Source organism: Anopheles coluzzii, chromosome 3, assembly GCF_943734685.1.
Source record: "Anopheles coluzzii chromosome 3, AcolN3, whole genome shotgun sequence".
Taxonomy (NCBI): Eukaryota; Metazoa; Arthropoda; class Insecta; order Diptera; family Culicidae; genus Anopheles; species Anopheles coluzzii.
The window spans coordinates 12,791,333-12,811,494 of NC_064671.1; the positions used below are offsets into that span (position 1 = coordinate 12,791,333).

General features: G+C 43.1%; 1 protein-coding gene and 1 non-coding gene across 2 annotated transcripts; both read right to left on the minus strand.

Annotated features, from left to right (window-relative positions):
• Window positions 1-1,122: 1,122 nt before the first annotated feature.
• On the minus strand, window positions 1,123-19,768 carry LOC120961367 (uncharacterized). The gene is made up of 3 exons (XM_049610746.1): window positions 19,447-19,768; window positions 14,367-17,820; window positions 1,123-1,165 (listed from the first exon to the last, which is right to left on the minus strand). The coding sequence occupies exons 1-3, from the start codon at window positions 19,766-19,768 to the stop codon at window positions 1,123-1,125; spliced, it is 3,819 nt and encodes a 1,272-aa protein (XP_049466703.1).
• Window positions 10,333-10,404, minus strand: Trnap-agg (transfer RNA proline (anticodon AGG)). The gene has a single exon. It is a non-coding gene; the product is annotated as a tRNA-Pro (tRNA).
• Window positions 19,769-20,162: the final 394 nt, after the last annotated feature.

The following is a 20,162-nucleotide window of genomic DNA, read 5'->3' on the forward strand; positions in this document are numbered from 1 at the left end:
AGTGATATTTGATTGCGTCTTTTCAGATTTTTGGTGGACGAATTTCTTGTTCTACTTCATGTAGGATGTACTGATTAACTGTGATTATTTTACAAAAAAATCGAGATGTTAACTTACAATTGTATCAAAGCTCTTGTTATAACCAAGGGAACCAACCTAATTATATGTACAATTAAAACATTCATAAAAAAGAGACGCTGTTATTATTGCTACTGCAATTTTACATTAAGCATACACAGTTGCATGTTAAAAATCTAAATAGCTTTGCCCATAACAGATCGCAACACAGAAGATGCATTTATGCGAAAAACTATGCATGCAATCATGCTTAAAAGCTGTACTATTTAACAATGTATGCGAGTATTTTAGGCTCAATTTAATATCTACTTTAATTGAATAATGTGTTCTTCAAACGAATAATGTTTTACAGAAGTATTTGAAACTATGCAAGGATTTAACAGTATCGCGAAAAAAAAACAGTGGTTTCAAACAAACCCTAAATTGAACTAAGTTCACTAACCAACCTGACCAATCTGTTTACACACATATAATGAAATAATCTTTTACCACCAGCTCGAACGATTTCACTATGTGTCAAAAAAAAAGAAGTAGAGTCCCAACCGTCATGATCCACTCGATCACGATCAATCTTCCTGGAGGATAAAAGAAACCCTCCACCACACAAAATCACACACACACACACACGCGAGATTCAAACAAACAAAACCCCTCGACGCACAGTCACCCACAGGATGAAAAGACACAAAATCGATCATTCACGGTACGTTACAGATTGCGCCGATTGAAAGCGCGCCATTTTAAAAGCGACCAAATTTCAACGATGAGCCTCTGAGCGGTCCATGCCCACGGATCAGACGGATATTAAATTCACACAAGCACATGATGTGCTTCCACTAAAAAAACACCAGGTAGCCAATGGTGTGTGTGTGTGTGTGATTTGTGTTTTCTGTATCTTTACCGTTTCTCCCGATTTTGGACACCTCGCCACAATTGTTCAAATTGTTACAGCGAGGTGAAGAATATCTCCACCTTCTTTAAATCCCGCGCTTGCGATCAATCCTGGAGGTGGTTAGAAAGAAGAAGAAAACAACGAACAAATACTTAATCCCGTGATCCTCCAACCGGTGGTGGCGAATGGTCGTCCCTGTTGGGGGAATAGTAATAATAATAATAATTCTTCAAGATTGATTTTCCAACCTTCCGCGATTGTTGTCGAGCGAGGAGCGGAGTTTGGTTTACCTTTTTTCCGTACGCAGTTTCTTTTTTTTTCGACTCTTTTTTTAAAGCTCAGACCACCATCGTGGCAGTGCGTATGTGATCGCGAGATGGCCATTGATTGATTAGGTATTTATCCGATTGGGGATCGGGGTGGCAGCTTATGCCACCCGACCACATATGCGCTAACATATTCTCCAATTCTCCGCGTCAACTCACGATCTTGCGCGCGCGTGTGTGTGTGTAGGTGCGTTGTCTGTTTGCACGGAGCGTGCGGGGAAAGTTCAAAATATGTTAAGCTGTTAGGAATGGAGCGACTGCACATGGGTGCTGCCGAAGAACATTTCAACCGTTGACGACCGTTGAGATCGCAGAAACCACCCGGAATCCGTCAGCCCGGGGGGCGAGGGACGGAGAGCAAACCTTCAACTCCTGCGCTGGGGCGTTGGAATTAATTGTTATCAGCGCGTTTCGATCTTCCCTTTGGCTGCTTTCCGGAGGCCAACACGAATGGAGTACACTATTCGGGTTGCGTGCGATCGATGTTTGTCGCTTCCAACTTCAGGTGGCCCACGGAACCCTCTCCTCCCTAGGGATGAAGGTGGGGGATCTCCAGCCGCAGCGGGAGTAACACAACAGTATTTGCCATTCGAAAAAAGAAAAGCAAAGATCATTGCGTTCGTTGCCTGGTTGGTGATAAATCATGTTTGCTTTCCACGGCCAGAAGAGGGTGCATTGGGGTTGTTGGGGCGGGGAGACTGGTCCAGTGCGCATGGCCTCCGGATTGGTCGCGGAGGAATGACAACCGACGATCCATAATTTAATGACAGGTTAGGTCTTCTCTGTTTGGAGCTACCATTTAAAGCACGCCTCGCTGCACCAAACCCCCCCCCCACCTCCCCACCCTTCCCATTCCCGTAATGCTTTGTGCGGATGCCCCCCCCTACTCCAGGTCCGGGCCCCACACGGACAGACATTTTGATTTTCTTAAGCCATCACACGCGCAAGCAACTGACGTTTGGTCCCGTGGCTTCCAGGAAGCCTGTCCCGGGTTGGGGAAGAATTTTTGTACGGCTTCACCTCATCGCCGAATAAGGTGGCCTCCCATCGCTACAGGTAGCGGGCTGAGAGGTAGCCCCCACAGTCCTGGAGCTGTTTTGCCTTCAGGGATTCATCACTCCGCTGACGAGTTGGCTTCTGGTTTTGATTTGGCCGTGCGATAGGGCGATTTCCTCCGGAGTTCCTGCTGGGTCCGTGCACGTCCCGGGACACCACATGCGGGGAGGAATTGTGCTCCTTGATCATGGACTCGTGAGGATCAATTATGGCGCTGGGTGCCGGTGTAGTTGGTGTGGTGTGCGTTGAGGCAACCGTAAAGTGACTTTGCTTTGTAGTTTACCAAAGCGTGATTGGATTAAATCACTGTAGCATTCGTTTCTTAAGGTTAGTTTTTGTTCTTTTCAATTGTAGAGTGTGATGTCTAAAAACATGTGGCTGGTGAATTCATTTGTTATCTTCCTGGGTGTTATGTATAAGATAAATAATTATGCAGAGACAAGCTGTGTAAATGTCCTTTTCACGTATGCTGTTTATTCCAAAGTCACGTAATACATGCAAAATCTAGTTAGCAAATCTAACACATTATTTATATAGAGTTAGCTTGAAGTTCTCGTTTTGATTTTCAGTCAGTGCTATGGGTTATTAAGCTTTATTTATTTAGTGCTTTCACGACCAAGGGAAACATTTTTTCCTTGTGCAAAATTAGTTTTTGCTTATTAAATTATGAGTTTATTTCAATTGTCTAAATCCTTGGCCAACTTTTGCCAAATTACATGGCAGGAGCATCCATACTACAGCTCGCGAGTCACCTGCGGTCCTCGATAGCCTATAACGCGACACACAATAAATTTGTAAAGGATACAATAATTATTTTATTTTTTCCCTCTTACAATGAAAATTTTAATAAGTTGAGACACAATTGGCTCGAGACAATTTTAAATAATTGCAATATAAAGTTGTTTGAAATATTTAGTTAGTAATGTCATATCAATACATGATTTATTTTTTCAATCATTGGCTAACAGGTAACATCTAAAGGTCCTCAACATATTATTATGTTATATACATGTTATATACAATGTGGTTTGCCAACTGAATAGGTTGGACACCCCTGCTCCAAGGTTTGAATAATTCATTTTTGAGGCACTAATTTTTGTCAACTTTTCATATTTGTTTTGTTTGAAATGAATTAATATTTGATGGTAAGTAGGAATTCAGCGACAACTTATGTTAAAACTCCTGCTTAATATAAATTTGATTGTTCAATTGTTTGTAGATTTATTTCAAAAATAAATCGAGGATTTAACATACATAATTACATTTTTTTGTTTTAATAAGTAAAGTAAAGCAAATCATTACGGCTTAAAACCAACTGGAGCTTTCTCATGTAGCACTCTTAACTATTTTCACCGTCTACTCCCATAGCTTTCCACGCTAGCTATAATTCTGGCATTAAGAATGTTTAACAAATTGCGATCAATAAATTTGAATTTTACAAGCTACTCAAAAGCTTTACCTGGCCGACAATCGTAAAGCCAATAACGAGCCCCAGGAAAAGGGAACATTTCTTTCCGGCGGCCCTAATCTAATATTCCACAGTGGCGTAGCGCATTTGGGAAGAGCGATGCGATGAAACGGTTTCAGAAAGCGCTCTCCCATAACTCAAAGCAATATTTACGATCTACCACATAATCTACCGTGGAGATGTGAATCAGACTCCGAAACCGAATGGAAATCAATGCGCACCATGAACCACGGCCGAGATCCAGTTTCTTTCGGCTGGTGGCTGGTGTGATGTTGAGAATGCCGTCGGATTAGCATGTGCTATGAAAGCTGTGGAGGTAACGAATTTAGAATCGGACGAGTTGTTCCCACTTTTCGGCTGGTTTTCTTTTCTAATCTGGTCACATGCGTAGAAAGCAAGTGAGCATCTGTTATCTGAAGTGTTGTTTGTAGCTGGCATATGCAGGCATCTGTTGAGAATGAGGCAAGAAGCGTTCCCGGCACTTGTGTGACATCGGAGAAAGTGATTACAGAGCAGACGTGCGCTACCGCTGCCAGGCGGATGTTTTAGCTCTTCATTCTGCCGGTAGATAAACCCTTGAACGGTGTGATTAATAAAAGCGGAAGTCTACAGTGCATTTCCTACTCCGATGCAACTAAGAGGTATGCTATTACTGCAGCTTATTAAACATATCTTACCATAGTGAAGGTCTCGTGCACGAACAAATCGTTTCTTTCAATGCCTGAATCAATCACACAAAAAAACAGAAGCCACACAAGATAGATAAGGAGCTGCTTTGTTGCGTCTAGCAGGCGCCTATCTATTCGTTTTGAAATAGATAGAAACACCATGACCCAACACTCATACACCCCGCTCGGCCACTTAGTGTCTGCTACGAGATTTTGACTAATTTGAAAATTATCTTCCCCTTGCGATTACTTCCGATGGAGCGATGGAGCGATCGTGGGGGGCATAGTTTGTCATGGTGGCATTTTCCAGCAAATCCCAAAACCACCGTCTCCCACACCGTCTCCAGCACATCTATCCGATTCGCTGCCCATCGCTGAGCTGATGACGGTTTCGGCCTGCATAACTAGGGAATAGCGTGCCGGCGCTCTATCAGCGATAAACTTTACATAATTACTCGTTTGTTTATTGAATGCTCTCCCGAGGCTGCCCCGGTTCGTGTGGGACGTTACGCTGTGATGACGCGGGCGGGCAGGATTTCCAGCCCGAACCGATATCCTTGAGCCGAATGACGAGGATTCTAAATTACAGACTGAAAGCGCCGAGCAAACGAGAGAGAGCCAGCAATGGGACGGTGGCGAATGAGGAGGAGGACGATCGTTTTTGATAGTCAATTAGCTGATGAAGTAGTGCAGCTGGGCTGGCTAATCGGAATCAATTTGGTAATATTTCGAGTCGAGTGGAGCTGTCGCGGGAAATCGTTGATATTAATTTGATGTTTCTGGTCGGTTGGTTAGCGGCAAGTCGATTAAATAGCCGGCCAGGGAGTTCGGTCTGCGAAGAAGACAGTAGCTCATTTGTCCCGACGTGTTTTAAAGCCAATGAAAGGGAATGTATCATATTATCATTAGCAGAGTATTTTCGTTGATAATTATTATAATGGAGTTTCATGTTTAACTTGTGAATTATTTGATATTACATTTTAAATTTATAAAAAAAATCCTTGTAACAGTAAACAACAATTTTAAATAATAATACGCAGTAATTTAGCAAAATACTGAACTACCGCTGTGTTGTATTTTTTCTAAATATTAGCTCTTCTTTAATTCATGTTTAAATAAATAGTTAAGATGCAATTTCCTTTCCACTGTCACATGTTCAATCAATTTGTTAAATGAAATTCAACTTATGGGATCATTTGAAACATTAATGTATGTCTTGTATCTTGTTTATAAGCTTATTGTTTCATTTTTATTGGATCGAAGTTACTTTAGTTGAACACTAGTAATATTTTCAAATAATTCTGATCAAAAATTAAGATACAGTTGTGTTCTAAAACTCAACTTGCATTAAAAATCCTGATTCATTCCTAATTTTAAGAGCACAAGTCTTATAAATTTAGAAAGAAAGATCATTATATGTATTTTAGAATTATCTTATTTGAGAAAAGTTTGAACAATTCTAGGTACAAGACTATATATTACAAAATACACATTATTATTTTATATACTATTATGTCAATATTATATTCTATTTTATATCAATGGTCCCCAACTTTCCGTAGCTCAAAAAATAGATACTACAGATACTGTTTAAAGAAAATACATTTGGATGAATCGTCAAAGTGTATTAACCATGTTCAGATCATTTTAATGACACCCACTGTCCATCGGTCGCACAGCATGTGTCGCAAACGGCCTCTAAAAGACCAATTTGATTTTCAAAAGCTGCCCAAAAAAACCTCTTCCTGCCTTTTTAAAATATTTTAGGGAGTGCCTTGGTCAAGCTTCAAAACTCATCCTCCTCTCATTATCATCGGAATTGCGGTTCGTCAATGAGTATCGCCGTTGGCTAGATGTGTGGAGTAGCTTTTTTTTCTGGAGGAAAGCATCTTTACCCCCCTGTCCTCTATCATCACACACCTGGAAACATTCCTGAAACGGCAAAAAAGCGAACAAAAATTCATTCACCAAAACGTAAGCTTCCATTTATGACCATCAATGATCGAACATGGAAAGCATCACTCCACAGTCCCCCGGCATTCCTCGCACATTGATTCACCCTTTCAAACCCATTTGTCGAAGTGTGAATCTAATCGTTTGTCGAGTCGAGTCCGTTATCGTTTGGGCCGGGAGAAACAAATTTAGTCATTTTTTGATATCCAAAATCGTATCGTATCTTGGACTCTTGCCCCGCGCGCGGTGATCAGTCCTTTCTTCACTACTTCCACGCATCTGTTTCTTCGCTTTTTGTGAAAGGGGGGTCCACGCAAGCAACACAATTTTCATGAATGGAGCACCAACAAACTAAACCGGTCGATTGGGCAGCCCAAAAACCCGGTTTGCTGGGTGTGCGATATTATTTATGAATGGATTAAAATATCCAAACAGAAAATGATCTCAACGATTTCTGGAGAATGATCAAGAATTCATAAACCGATCGCGACCCACCGAACAACGGGAGTGTTTGCCCACCCCGAAGAGACAGAAACGGTTGGGTTTACCTTTTCCTCCTTTGCTTCCCTTTTCCCAGTCCCTCTGGGGATTTGCATGTTTCGTACATTCCGTGCACCCCGCTTTCCGAGTTGGTGTTGATATTTTATTTTAATGTCATATTTTATAACAATTTTCATAATTTCAGGCTATTCGTTGGGGTAAAATATGTCTTCCGTTTTTTTTATTTCATTTCGTTGTCATGATTCATTTTGTACCTTGAAGCTCTGTTTGGGCAAGCGATACAACTGTGTCTCAGAGTAAAAGATTGTGCTCTACTTCAAATAAAGCAAAGACCGTGTATATGAACTGCTCAAAGTTTTACCTTTTTCTCTAAGTTATTTCTCTTCATCTTTTTCCTCAACTCTAACGCCATCGAAATGGTTGAAAATTTCTTTTTAATCAAGAGTATCTCCAAACACAGACTGGGGCCTTTTGTCCGTAACAGCAAACCAACGTAAAATACTGTTTGTCGCTCCAAAAGCTCACACTTCCCGCCGAGTGACAACTGCAGGCGAATGTTATATTCTCGCACTATTTTTGGCACCTCGCCCCAGCACGGTGCACAGAATCCATGTGGGGCCTACCCGGACCAGCCCCGGTCAATATCGTATTACGGCTCGATTATGATTATTAAATTATAATTCATGCACGTATCTGCTTCGCTTCGGGAAAGCGGGTTTGAATTTCTTAACCTGCGTTGCTTTCTACCTGGTTGGCAGGGCTGAAACCAAGATGGAAGCGTTTTGTTTGACCGGGTTTGGGAGGTTGTGTGTTTTCATTTTTGTTTTTGTGGCTGGTCTTGCAGACCCGGGACACTGAATGAGACATCCCGCTGGGTGGCAAATGTGAGCTGTTTGATTCATTTCTTCGAGCCTTAGACACGAATGCCGGTGCGTTGGGGGATAAATCTTGTCCCCTTCTCTTCCCTGTACAAGCTGCGAGAAGTTTGCGTTTTTTGGGGACGAATGTAATGAAACTGAGCGTACGAAAGTTGATGAGTCTGTTCCGTACGCAAATAGCTTACCATTGCTGTCTCATAAACATGCATGTTTTTATTTGAACAGCGCGCGCGCGTTTTTGCTTCAGTTGAATTTACTGCCACACGGGCGATTGTTCGTAAATTCTGTACGAAAAGGATTCATGCATTCATTTACGGATGAAGTGGCCAAGCGAAACATTCTCCTAAAAACAAACCAACCGAACAGTCGCATAACTCATGCACCAAAACCTGCAACTTGGAAGCTGAAATAAGTTTATATAGCTGAGCCATTTCTTAACGCTTCGATCACCACCGGATCGGTGCGGGAGTTTGCCAGAATCATACTTTAATTACACATTCATCTTAACCAACATGATATATTTCATACCCGAAACACTTCTACTTCACCAGAACGGGCTTCATGCTGGAACGGGGGCAATTTATTGCACCCGAAGAGCAACACATACCCGAGACATACATTCTCTTACCAAGCACAAGCTACCAACATCTACCGCTTTTCAGCAGCACCGAATCCTCCTGCTGGCCGAGCTCGTTCTGTCTTAATCTGTCGTCTTTCACGAGTGTTGAATGAGAAATCTTCACCCCGAAAAGGAGAAAATTGTCAAAACGAAAACATTTAGATAGGAATCATCCAACCCCGGCGGGCGGCCATCCTGCCTTGTCCTTTTCGACTCACAAACTTATCTTCGGGTGTTGTGCTGGTATTGCCCTGCCAGACTATGACCAGGGGGGGGGGCACAGTCGGAGACGGCCCTGCGAGAGAAATCCTTCATCGGTTGCTTTGACGCTGACTTACGAATTTCCCGGTTGTTAATCTTCACTAATCTGTGTAATTTATCTTTTGACTTTTATAACCGGAAAACTCGAGCACGAACTGCTTGCACCACAAAAGTTTCACCCTCCCGACACAAAAGGTCCTTTTGGTTCGTCGTTGGACCGAGCTCGCAGTGAGCTGGAACGGGCCAGATTGGCTTTCCACGGTAAACTTTTCGGCACATAAAATGTGCCCCGAACGATGAAAACATCGAACCGGAAACCGGCAAGCGTGACTAGCTTTGCGAACCCCCAAAATGGACGACTGTCCCTTCGGGGGAGCTTGCAGTTGTCTTCGAGTGCGTCCCTTTTCTATACTAGTTTGGCCACAATATTAACCTTGTTTGCACACATACAGATACATACACACACACACACACACACACACACACAAAAGCCCGCCGGCCCAAAAAGCTGGTGGATACTTCAGCAGCTTTTGGAGCACTTCTAGCCACACTGCTTCCCTCTGTGCTCCCAGTTGCGGCTTCTGGAGAAAAGTTTTGCAACCATTCTAACGGTACGAAACTTCTTCTCGCAAGCCATCGCACCCTAAAGGCAACGGCAAACGGTCCAAAATGGCTACCAGCATTGAAGATTTCTCAAAATTAGATCCAGATAACTGTACCGTGCTCTCGAGACCATCGCCACCACAACCACCACCACCAAACTGGGAATCAGCCTTGTTCTGTTCAGTCTACTAGTGGCCGGGTTTAGCATAAGTATGTGTTGGCGTGACGATAGTGTGCTAGTGGTGGCTTTCGATGAGAAGGTGTAAAGTTTGGTGTCTCCGCTATTTATCGGAAAGGGCTGCCAAAAAATCCCTTCGCTCGCTTCCCATCCCGGCTCCGGTTTTTACTAATAGCCCACGACAGAGCGAGTGCTTGGGTTTGGTGGGACGAGGGCGGCGGAAAGTCACTCGCTTCGGTAGCCTGGCAATCAACGGCAGAGTACCCCCGGTTCGAGTAACAAACTGCTCTGTGAAAGTGTTAACAATTATGAGAAACAGTGGCTTCTAAGCTGTTGATGGGAGTTGAGAAACTGTAGCCCGAGATCGAACCGATCTGCTGCAACTACCTGCAGAGCGGGGTCCGCTTGTTGGTACGGTAGCTCAAAGGTGTAAATTCATCCGCAACAAATGTATGGTGAATAATGTGCTTTATGTTGTAGAATGGGTTGAATTTTATGAAAAAGTTAAATTGACGAAAGTTAAAACGTTAACAAAGAAGAAAACGAAGAAGCGTTTGAACTTCAAGCGCTAATCGTAGCTTTTTTCATAAATGATTTTGAAAAACGAACTTCACCATCAGAAAAGGCAAAACAAACTTACGTTCCATTAGTATCAGTAACAGTTTTTTAATAAACACTTATGCACACAATCTTATTGAAGAGCTCTATAATTCTAAGTTATGAAGGTTCATCTTTGATGGGTGTATGAGAATTCTACTTTATTGCAACCGTTGTATATTTTAATTCTACTTCGAAAGCTTATCTCGCGCAGGATCTCTGTTTTGATATATATAAAAAACATTTTTGAAGGTGGGCTCGTCCGGGATTTGAACCCGGGACCTCTCGCACCCTAAGCGAAAATCATACCCCTAGACCAACGAGCCCGATGAAGAATGAGGCGATGGTAAGCAAACAGTATGCTATGAAAACACAACAAGTTTGCTGTCATGAATGTTAACTTTCACCATGAGCTCACCGTATCAACAACTATCACGTGAAGAAAATGTTGTTATTTAATATTTAATTTCAATATTTCATTTTGAAAGATGATGACGATGATGAGGATGATGATGTTTTTTTCTTGAGGTAACTTGATCCATTTTTGTGTAAATGGTACAACTTTTTTAATTTGCCTCAAATGTAAGATTATTTGCATTAATTATGAAATGTGGCTATAAAAAAGAATTTCATAAAGGCAATTGTTCTATAAAAATAATATTCAATATATTATAATGCTCTAATTAAAAAAGTCATAAATAGTTTGTTAAATTAAAAATACATTGATAATATATTTAATATATTTAATATAATCTTTTTGAAGCTCGACTGTAGTAAAAAATGCATTTTAAATACAAACTTAACAAAAAATTACAATATTTACAAAACGTCTGAACACAAAATGTTAATTTGTTAGAAAAAGTCCGACAACACGGTAGGGTCGCATTATAAAAAAAATAATTTAAGGATTGAAAAACTTCATAACATACATGGAACTGTCAATTAAAATCAACAGCAATTTGCATAAAGTCGAGGTTCACTTAAGAATGTAACTTTCAATAATTTTCTAATAAAATACGCAAATTAAAAGTATACAAGACCGATACAACGTGAATATGTTTAGCATGTATCATATCAGATACAATACAATGTTTGATGATCTTAAAAAATTAAATTATAATTTCACTCAAAAAATCGAAATATCACAAGCTATAATATCATACTATTTCTTTGAAAAAGTATATATTTAGTATGTAAACATTTAAATAAATCTAATAAGCATACAACATAGAGGAAACATATTGGTAAAAAGCAAACATGATAACGATGACTCATCAACAAAAATCTACTAATCAAATGCATTTGAACCACCTTCGACACATGAGTTCAGCAATGGAGAACAGGTTAAACGAAGCTTAAATCAATCTAACAAATAATCGAGTGTAAACAATACGATAACACAAGCCAGAAATTAAATTTAAATTCCAACAGTAGTAAAACATACATAATATAAATGTTTAAGGCTGGCCAGAGATCAGCAAACGGCTTGCTTGATGGGGATACCAAGAATGTGGTTTGCTTTAATAACATATCACAAACCCTTATTCAATTTACTCAATACTTCGATTTTGTCCTACTAATCCAATTATTAGACATTTCCAGATATATTGCCATGTTGGTTTATTACTGTTTTAAACTGACAGCGTAACATCAGATGCACAGTAACACTAAAAAGGTATCCTTTATCCACAACCCTAAACAATCCCGCAGATAAAAGAGCTTATGTCCTAGTTTTAATTATTTCTTTACAACACATTTACAGCTAACCCTTGCCTTGTCGTAAAAGCGTACCTGAAAACTAGGCCACAATTGGGTTCAACCTCACGCACTCCTTCAAATATCAATCACCAGAACTTCATCGAATCAAATGTACAATGTGTCTATCCAAACCCAAACTTCCCCATCCCTATCGACATACATGCGTATGTGGGTCAGGCAGCTGAAGTTTAAACTCATCTATTCCGTATCCCTTTGCCCCGAAAAGGGTCCCGCTGAAATCAAGATCTTTTGCGCTTTCCAAAAACAGGGCCACCTTTCGCTTCCCGAAACAGAAATGGCGCTCATAAATGTATTAATGATTTTATTTGTTTAGCTGCCATTCTAATTAAACTTTGTCCATTACACGCACGAGGTATCGGTGTTACGGTGGGCCGGTGTGCGTCGTAAAACTGTTCCTTCTGGTGCAGAGCGTAAGGACGACCGTCCTGTCGCCACCGTGACGCACATGGACACACTAAACACCGGCAGTATAAAATGTAAATGTGGATCCCACAATTTATGACACTGCCGATCGTGCCATGTGAGGTCGGTTTTTGAAAATTTATTATTCCAAAATCGTAAAACTGATCACCAAAAGGCTCGCTCCTACTGTTTAGATTCCCATGAGGAGCCAGCGCGCTGCATTCGGTTCATTCGGTTTATCCAGCGCCCAAATCAGGCTCACGACACGCCGCGAGAACGATACGTGAAGCCGCCCGCGACTAGACAAATGTCCGTGGCAAATTGAGCCACTTTCGGTTCAGCATGCCGAACTGGAGGCTCCACTCTATACACACACACAGGCACACTGTTGGTGGCATTGGCGGGAATTTGTTTCATTTGTTCCATCACTCCAACTTCACATCACATGGTGGCAGTAGGCGAAGTGCCCAGTCAACGTAAAGCCACCGTTGACGTTCGCAACGGCATAAAACGGCGCTGCTGGCCGTGCTCAAGTAGGCCAGAAGCCACAAAAGCTAGGAAATTTAATTAATTGGCTCACATTAAGCGTATTGGATGCGTTCGTTCGATAGGGCTTTTTTTAGTTGGTATCTTCTCGTTTGACTTACCAGGGTGCCTCACGGTTTCATTATACTTCCAACGGCGTGTGGAATACACTGAAAACCCCCTAATTCAATAACGATCACAAATGACCGAATATTTATTCTTTCCTGCTTGGCTGCCCTTAATCAGGCATCGTCCCGACGCATCTGCGTAATAGACGATCAAAACCACTGGGCTAGTTTCCGACCCAACCTGGAAGCAGCCTGATGATGGGGGATCTACCGCTCGTTACGAGATCTGGGCTTACTAATGGTATTAATATTTTCCAGAAACTGTCAAAACACACTTTTTTATCCCTCTTGTTCCCGCATTCAATCGAAAATTGGAAGGTGTGATCTATGTAATGTTAAAACAATAGATAATTTGAATTACAGCAAGGAAAAGGTTTTTTTTTAAATAAAGAATATATCTGGCTACAGGAAAGTTTTTATTTAGAAATATAATCCATAATTAAGTATTTAAAATTGCAGAGACATAAGTGAATTTTGCTCAAAAGTCTTGAATAAGTGTTCAATTTTTCGACACATGGAATATTCTTCCTATGACACACCTTGAGGTCTTATAAAATACCTTTTATTAAATATTTAATTATCAAAATCGTTCCTTTAAATAAGTTCACGAAAAGCTGGAATCAACAAACCACAAACCATTCTGCTAAAACATGATATTGTTCAAACCAAAACACTTTACTAAGAAAATCATTCTCTGTTTAAGATTGTTTTGTTTAATAGTACTTCGTTCTTAAATTTTGAGCGGAGTTAGTTTAGGGTTTAGTAAAAAGTTTAATATTCGTTATTACATAAAAATATTGCTAGTTTGATCTAAAAATAAGTATAAACTTCACCTTCAAAACTTTAAATACTTTTCACCGTAAGGTAGCATCAATTCAATATTTCTCTCAAGTTGAATCTACATATCATAATGCAAAATCCTATGCTTGTGAGTGTTTCTATTCTTTTTTCAAACAACCGTTCTCTATTTGAACGAACTGCACCAAAGAAGCTGTTTCGTCGCGAATAGTTTTCGGATAAAGTTTCCTTTTCTTTCTTTGGTTTTTGCTGCTAATAATTACCGAAGCCGTTGTAAGAAATTGCTGGTGATGAAGAGAGGGAAAAAGCCTTTTCGCCCTCTATTTATTAATTTATGATCGATAGAGATGTGTACATCAACGGGCGCGGATGTGATCCGATCCGCAGTTCAAATCTGCACGATTCGCGTAGCTGCTCGAACATCCTCCCCACCTTGACGAATGTCAACAAAAAGTTGCTTCCTAGACTACACGTGGTTTTCGCTATCAGTTCTGAGCGGTAAAACGCATATTTTCGTGATCGGTCGCGTAATTATTCCCTTAGCTGTCTTAAGCGTAACGACGCGTACTATCTTGTCTTCACCGGGATGGATTTTAACGATACGCGCGAGAGGCCAACGAGTGGTGGGTAACGATTCGTCCATGAGGATCACTAACCTGCCGGGAAGTATGTTGCTGTTGTTGCTGCCACCACTTGCATAACATTTCTGCATTTCTTGTAGATACTCAGTGGCCCAATGCTTCCAAAAACGCTGAACCAAAAGCTGCCACTTCTGAAGATCATCTAGCGTGCAGGATTTCAGCTGGGTGTAGTCCGGTTCAGGCACGGCGAACATCGATGTGCCAATAAGGAAGTGTGCCGGTGTGAGTGCAGCTAGCTCGTTGGGATCGTCGGACAAAGGCAACAGCGGACGGGAATTCATCGCTGCTTCGATTTGGTGGAGCACAGTGCAGTAGCCTTCGTACGACAGCCGCGTATTGCCCAGGTGACGATAGAGGTGTCGCTTCGCCGTCTTTACTGCTGCTTCCCATAATCCGCCGAAGTGTGGAGCCTTTGGTGGGTTGAAATGCCAAGTGATTCCCCGGTCAGCGCATCTAGTAGCCACGGTGTTGCGGTGTTGTTCGTCGTTGAACAGCTCAAAAAGCTCCTTCAGTTCACGTTCTGCGCCTTCGAAGTTTTTCCCATTATCAGAATGGATGTGGGCTGGCAATCCGCGTCGTGATGTGAATCGGCGTAGCGCTGCTAAGAATCCCGCCGTTGTGAGGTCTCCTACGAGTTCCAAGTGCACAGCTTTCGTAGCGAAACACACGAAAACGCACAGATAGCTCTTAGTAGCTGCTGCCTTCCGGTGCGCTGGCTTCAAGTAGAATGGACCGGCGTAATCCACTCCGGTTACAGAAAAAGGTCGGCTCGGTGTGATGCGGGATGGTGGAAGCTGGCCAACCGGCTGCCGGGCGAGTGCGGGATCTTGCCGAATACAGCGGAAGCAGTTTCTTGCAATGCTTTTTACCAAGCGACGTCCGTCCAGTGGCCAATACAGTTCTCTAATGCGGGATAGCAATAGCCTTCCACTAGCATGTTTCATCTCTTCATGATAATCTTCCGCAAGTAGACGGGTGAATTTGTGGTTCTTCGGTAGAACAGCTGGATGCTTGGACTGATACGGTAGTTGCGACAAGTTCAATCGTCCTCCCACCCGTATTACTTCTTCTGTATCCAGGAATGGGGTAAGTTTTCGTAAAGGAGATTGTTTCATCAATGCTTCTCCCTTTTTTAGCTGCTTGATTTCCGCGGAAAATGCATCTTGCTGGGCTAGTCTGCAAAGCACAATTTTTGCAGCATCCACGTACTTGGGCGTGATCGTCTTGGATGCATTGGTGTGCGGTATCGATCGCTGTGATCGCGCCTTCTGCTTGGTGTTGCGCACAAAACGTATGCAGTATGCAATGATGCGTACCATTCTGGTGAAGGATGAAGAAATGCCAAACCATGGATGAGTTTGTGTACAAACTAAAGCGGCACTCACCTGGCGTGTTTCTAGGTCCGCCTCATCGCTTGGTTCTGGATCTGAGCTGGGCCAATGGGACGAAGGTTGCACAAGCCAATCTGGACCGTTATTCCAAAGCTGATTCTGCGTGAAGTGTGCTGCCGACATGCCTCGGGAAACCAAGTCAGCAGGATTGGATGTGCCAGGAACGTGCCTCCATTGCCTTGGATGAGAGTAGTGTTGCACCTCAGCTACTCGATTTGCCACGAACGTCTTCCAGGAGTTGGGAGGTGACGCAATCCATTTTAGCGTCACTGTTGAGTCGGACCAGAAAAACGATTCGGCGCACACGATCTGCATTGCCTCCTTGACGCGATGATGCAGATGGGCGCCCAGGACAGCTGCGCTTAGTTCAAGCCTCGGCAACGTGACGCGCTTCAGTGGTGCCACTCGAGACTTCGAAGCTAATAGGCTGATGCGGACATCTCCCGCCGCGTTTTCACAACGAGCGTACACACATGCTCCGTAGGCGGCCTCCGAAGCATCGGTAAATGTGTGAAATTCTACTGTTGCATCTGGTAAGAGAGCGTAACGGTTAGTCCTGTACTCGGATAACGTTTTCCAGTCGCTCTGAATCGCCTTCCATTTTTTACAGATGTGATTAGGAACAGGTTCATCCCAGCCGGATTTGAGTAGCCATAGCTCCTGCATCAGCATCTTAGCACGCACGATCACCGGTGCTATCAATCCGAGCGGATCGTACATTTTGGCAATGCTCGACAAAATAGATCGCTTGGTCGACGTGGCTTCATCAGCCTCAGTGTTGGATTCAAAACACAGCTCATCCGATTCAGGCTTCCACGAGATGCCGAGTGCTTTGACCGTCTCGTTGGGTATAAAATGCAGCGATGAGTGTGTGCCGATATACTCGGTGCTTAAGCCGGAGAGCACGCTCAGATTATTTGATGTCCACTTGCGCAACTCAAACCCACCTTTGGCAAGTAGCGCTGATAACTCCTTACGCAGCTGAACAGCTTCGCGAACGTTATTGGCACCACCAATGAAGTCGTCCACGTAAAAGTTTCGTTTCAGGGCTGCAGATGCAAGCGCATATTCAGTCCCTTCATCATCTGCTAGTTGGATAAGTGTGCGTGTAGCCAGAAACGAGGAAGGTGCTAGTCCATATGTAACGGTGTTGAGCTCATATACTTGGATCGGAGCTTGTGGCGAGAATCGAAAGCATATGCGCACCAATCGACGATCATCAGAATGCAGCAATATTTGTCGGTACATTTTCGCTATATCTCCCACAAGTGCTATTTGGTAGGTGCGGAATCGCAACACAATATCAAGCAGCTCGTCCTGCACGATTGGACCAACACATAGAATGTCATTCAAGGAATAACCAGTGCTTGTTTTTGCAGATCCGTCAAACACGACCCTTACTTTCGTGGTGGTACTGGAGGCTTTAAATACGGGATGGTGCGGTAGGTAGTACGCCTGTTCATCCCCACTATCTTTGTTCATGAGCGACATGTGCCCCAGCTCCAAATACTCCTTCATGAAGGCATGATAGTCTTCCTTGAGCTGTGGGTTGCGTTCTAGCCTCCTCTCCAGCAGCTCGAAGCGTCTCAAAGCGGTAGTTTTAGACAGGCCAAGCTTTTCCGTGAAGTCGGTCTGTTTGGGCAATCGTACAATATAGCGACCCGACTCGTCGCGCTGAGTGGTTTCTTTATACAATGTTTCGCATCGCCGCTCATCAGGTGAGTACGAATCATTGACGCTTAACTCTTCCAGCTTCCAAAAGCGTTCTAGAGACTCCTCCAGGGATGCCATGCAGACGATTGTGGACGTGGCGGTACAATCGGTCGGAGATGCAGGATTCTGAGGAGAGGTGGGACCAATCATGACCCACCCAAACACGCTGTTCAGCATAGTTGGAAGGCTCGGAGCAAGCTCGTGCGATTTTACGTTCGTAAAGAAGGAAGCGTAATGACGGGCACCAAGGATGAGATCAATCGGGGCTGATTTATCGAACTGCGGGTCAGCCAAAACAAATTCCGAAGGAATGTTCCAGCCGCGAGTGGAAACATCATGCGCCGGCAGATCAGCGATCACCTTGTCTACTATCAGAAAATCGACATCCAAGTCAAAGTGTTCAACACGTGAAGCAATTTGAGCTCGAACCGACCTCCTCACCGTTCTGGTGGATAGTCCTGCTCCTTTGAGGGTTATGTTAACCGTGCTACTTTTCAAAGCCAACCTCTGAGCAAGGCGATTGCTCATCAAATTGGGCTGTGATGCGCTGTCTAAGAGTGCACGCACAGGATGCAGGATGCCGTGTGCATCGGTTACATTTAGAAGTGCAGTTTGTAATAATAGCTGGTATCGCGAAAGAATTGGTTTAAAATTAACAGTCGTTAAAAATTAACCAGAGTCGTTAAAAATTGCTAGAATTTGGCATCGCGAACGCATTGAGTTCATTTGTTAATTTTAACGACTGGTCCTATGCCGTCGTTAAACAAACGACTGTCAAGAGCGTATGCGATACAAATTAACAGTCGTTTAATTATACTGCTCGAATTTTTTCCCCGTGTTTGCCTATATGCGATATCGAGCAGTCGTTAACTGTTTTGACGGTCGTTTATTTTAACAGGAATGAACAACAAATGAACTCGGTTAAACCAAAATGAACTTTAAACGACTGTTAAAAAGAGTTCATTTATTCGCGATGCCGGCTAATATTTGTGAAGGTGATTGTTTTATTGCAGCTGCGTAGCTGCGTTGTATGCTAGCCGTGTGATCATCAGTGGCGTGTGTTGTGTGTGAAGGTTCATCTTGCGCAGCTAGCATTGGAAATGTAGTGGAAGATGTGCTGGGAGTGCTTTCAGTGTGAATCATTGTGTGATGCGCCAAGTTGCAATGACGACACTTGTACTGTGACGAGCAATCGCGGGCACGGTGATTGTCTCGCAGACAATTCAAACACAAGCGGGCATCAAGTACCTTACGGTACCGCTGGGCAGGATTCATGGCATTAAATCGCTGGCATTTTGTTATGGTGTGCGGCATATTGCACAACGGGCATTTATTAACATCGCGGTCAGTGGTAGCAAAACTAGCAGTGCGCGGAAAATTAGTGCGTCTTGGTGGTATCGGTGCTTCTATAGGTGATGGTTCTGGTTTGTTTACTAATAGCGTCTCGAGTACGCGCATACGGCGGTGCAAAAAGGCAATCAAAGAATCGTAGCTCGGATTGTCATTGGTCGAAGCAAATTCTTCCCAATCGCGTAATGTGTTAGAGGGCAATTTTGTGCAAAGTAAATGCTCTAATATGCTGCTCCAGCCGTCAGTTTTCTCTCCCAAGTGATTTAGGGTTTTTTTGTGACGCTCGAACTCGTCCACTAACTGGTGCAGGGTTGTCGCACTTTCCCTCTTCGCTGGAGTGATGCCGAACATCGCTTGTAAGTGGCGTTTTTTCAGTAAATATTCATTTGAATATCGCTCAGCGAGTGTTTTCCAAGCTAATTCATAGCTGGAGGCGCTTATTGTAATGGCCTCGATCACTTGCGCTGCTTCACCTTTTAGGGCTGCGCGTAGATAATGGAATTTTTGTATTGGCGGCAAATCAACATTATCGTGAATCAAACACTCAAAGGTATCCCTAAAGGTCAGCCATTGCATATAATCGCCGTCAAACTCCGGCAGAGCGATGGTGGGCAGTTTTATGCCTTGTAGCGGGTTCCTACCGGCTCCTTGCTGCGACACTTCGCTGCGCGGAATTTCTCTATATTTCGCTTTCAATGCCGATTGAACGCGAATCAAGCGCCGTTCAAAATCCTCCCTAAGGGCGGCATTGTGTGTCATCTCTTCAGCAGTGGTTGCACTGTCCTCCAGCTGCTGTTGAAGGCTCTCCAAATCCTTGCATATTTGGTCAAATTTGGCCATACGAGTTTCCACCTCGATAGAATCCCTATCGGGCTGGTAGTTTTGAAGAAACTCTTCGTAACGGGCCAAAATGGCAATCAAAATCGTTCGTCTCGACGACAAAATAAGCGGTTGAGCTGGCATCTTACTAAAACTGCGATTATCGTGTACGCGAGTGTAGTGTAAAGTGCAGTGTAACGGTCGGGCAGTGAAAGGCAAAGGTGTTTAGCACTTTATCGAAAAAATTGCGAATATTCAGGATATCGGCACAATCCTGGTCACGGCACCAATGTTTCGTCGCGAATAGTTTTCGGATAAAGTTTCCTTTTCTTTCTTTGGTTTTTGCTGCTAATAATTACCGAAGCCGTTGTAAGAAATTGCTGGTGATGAAGAGAGGGAAAAAGCCTTTTCGCCCTCTATTTATTAATTTATGATCGATAGAGATGTGTACATCAACGGGCGCGGATGTGATCCGATCCGCAGTTCAAATCTGCACGATTCGCGTAGCTGCTCGAACAGAAGCTAATCGCCAAGAAAA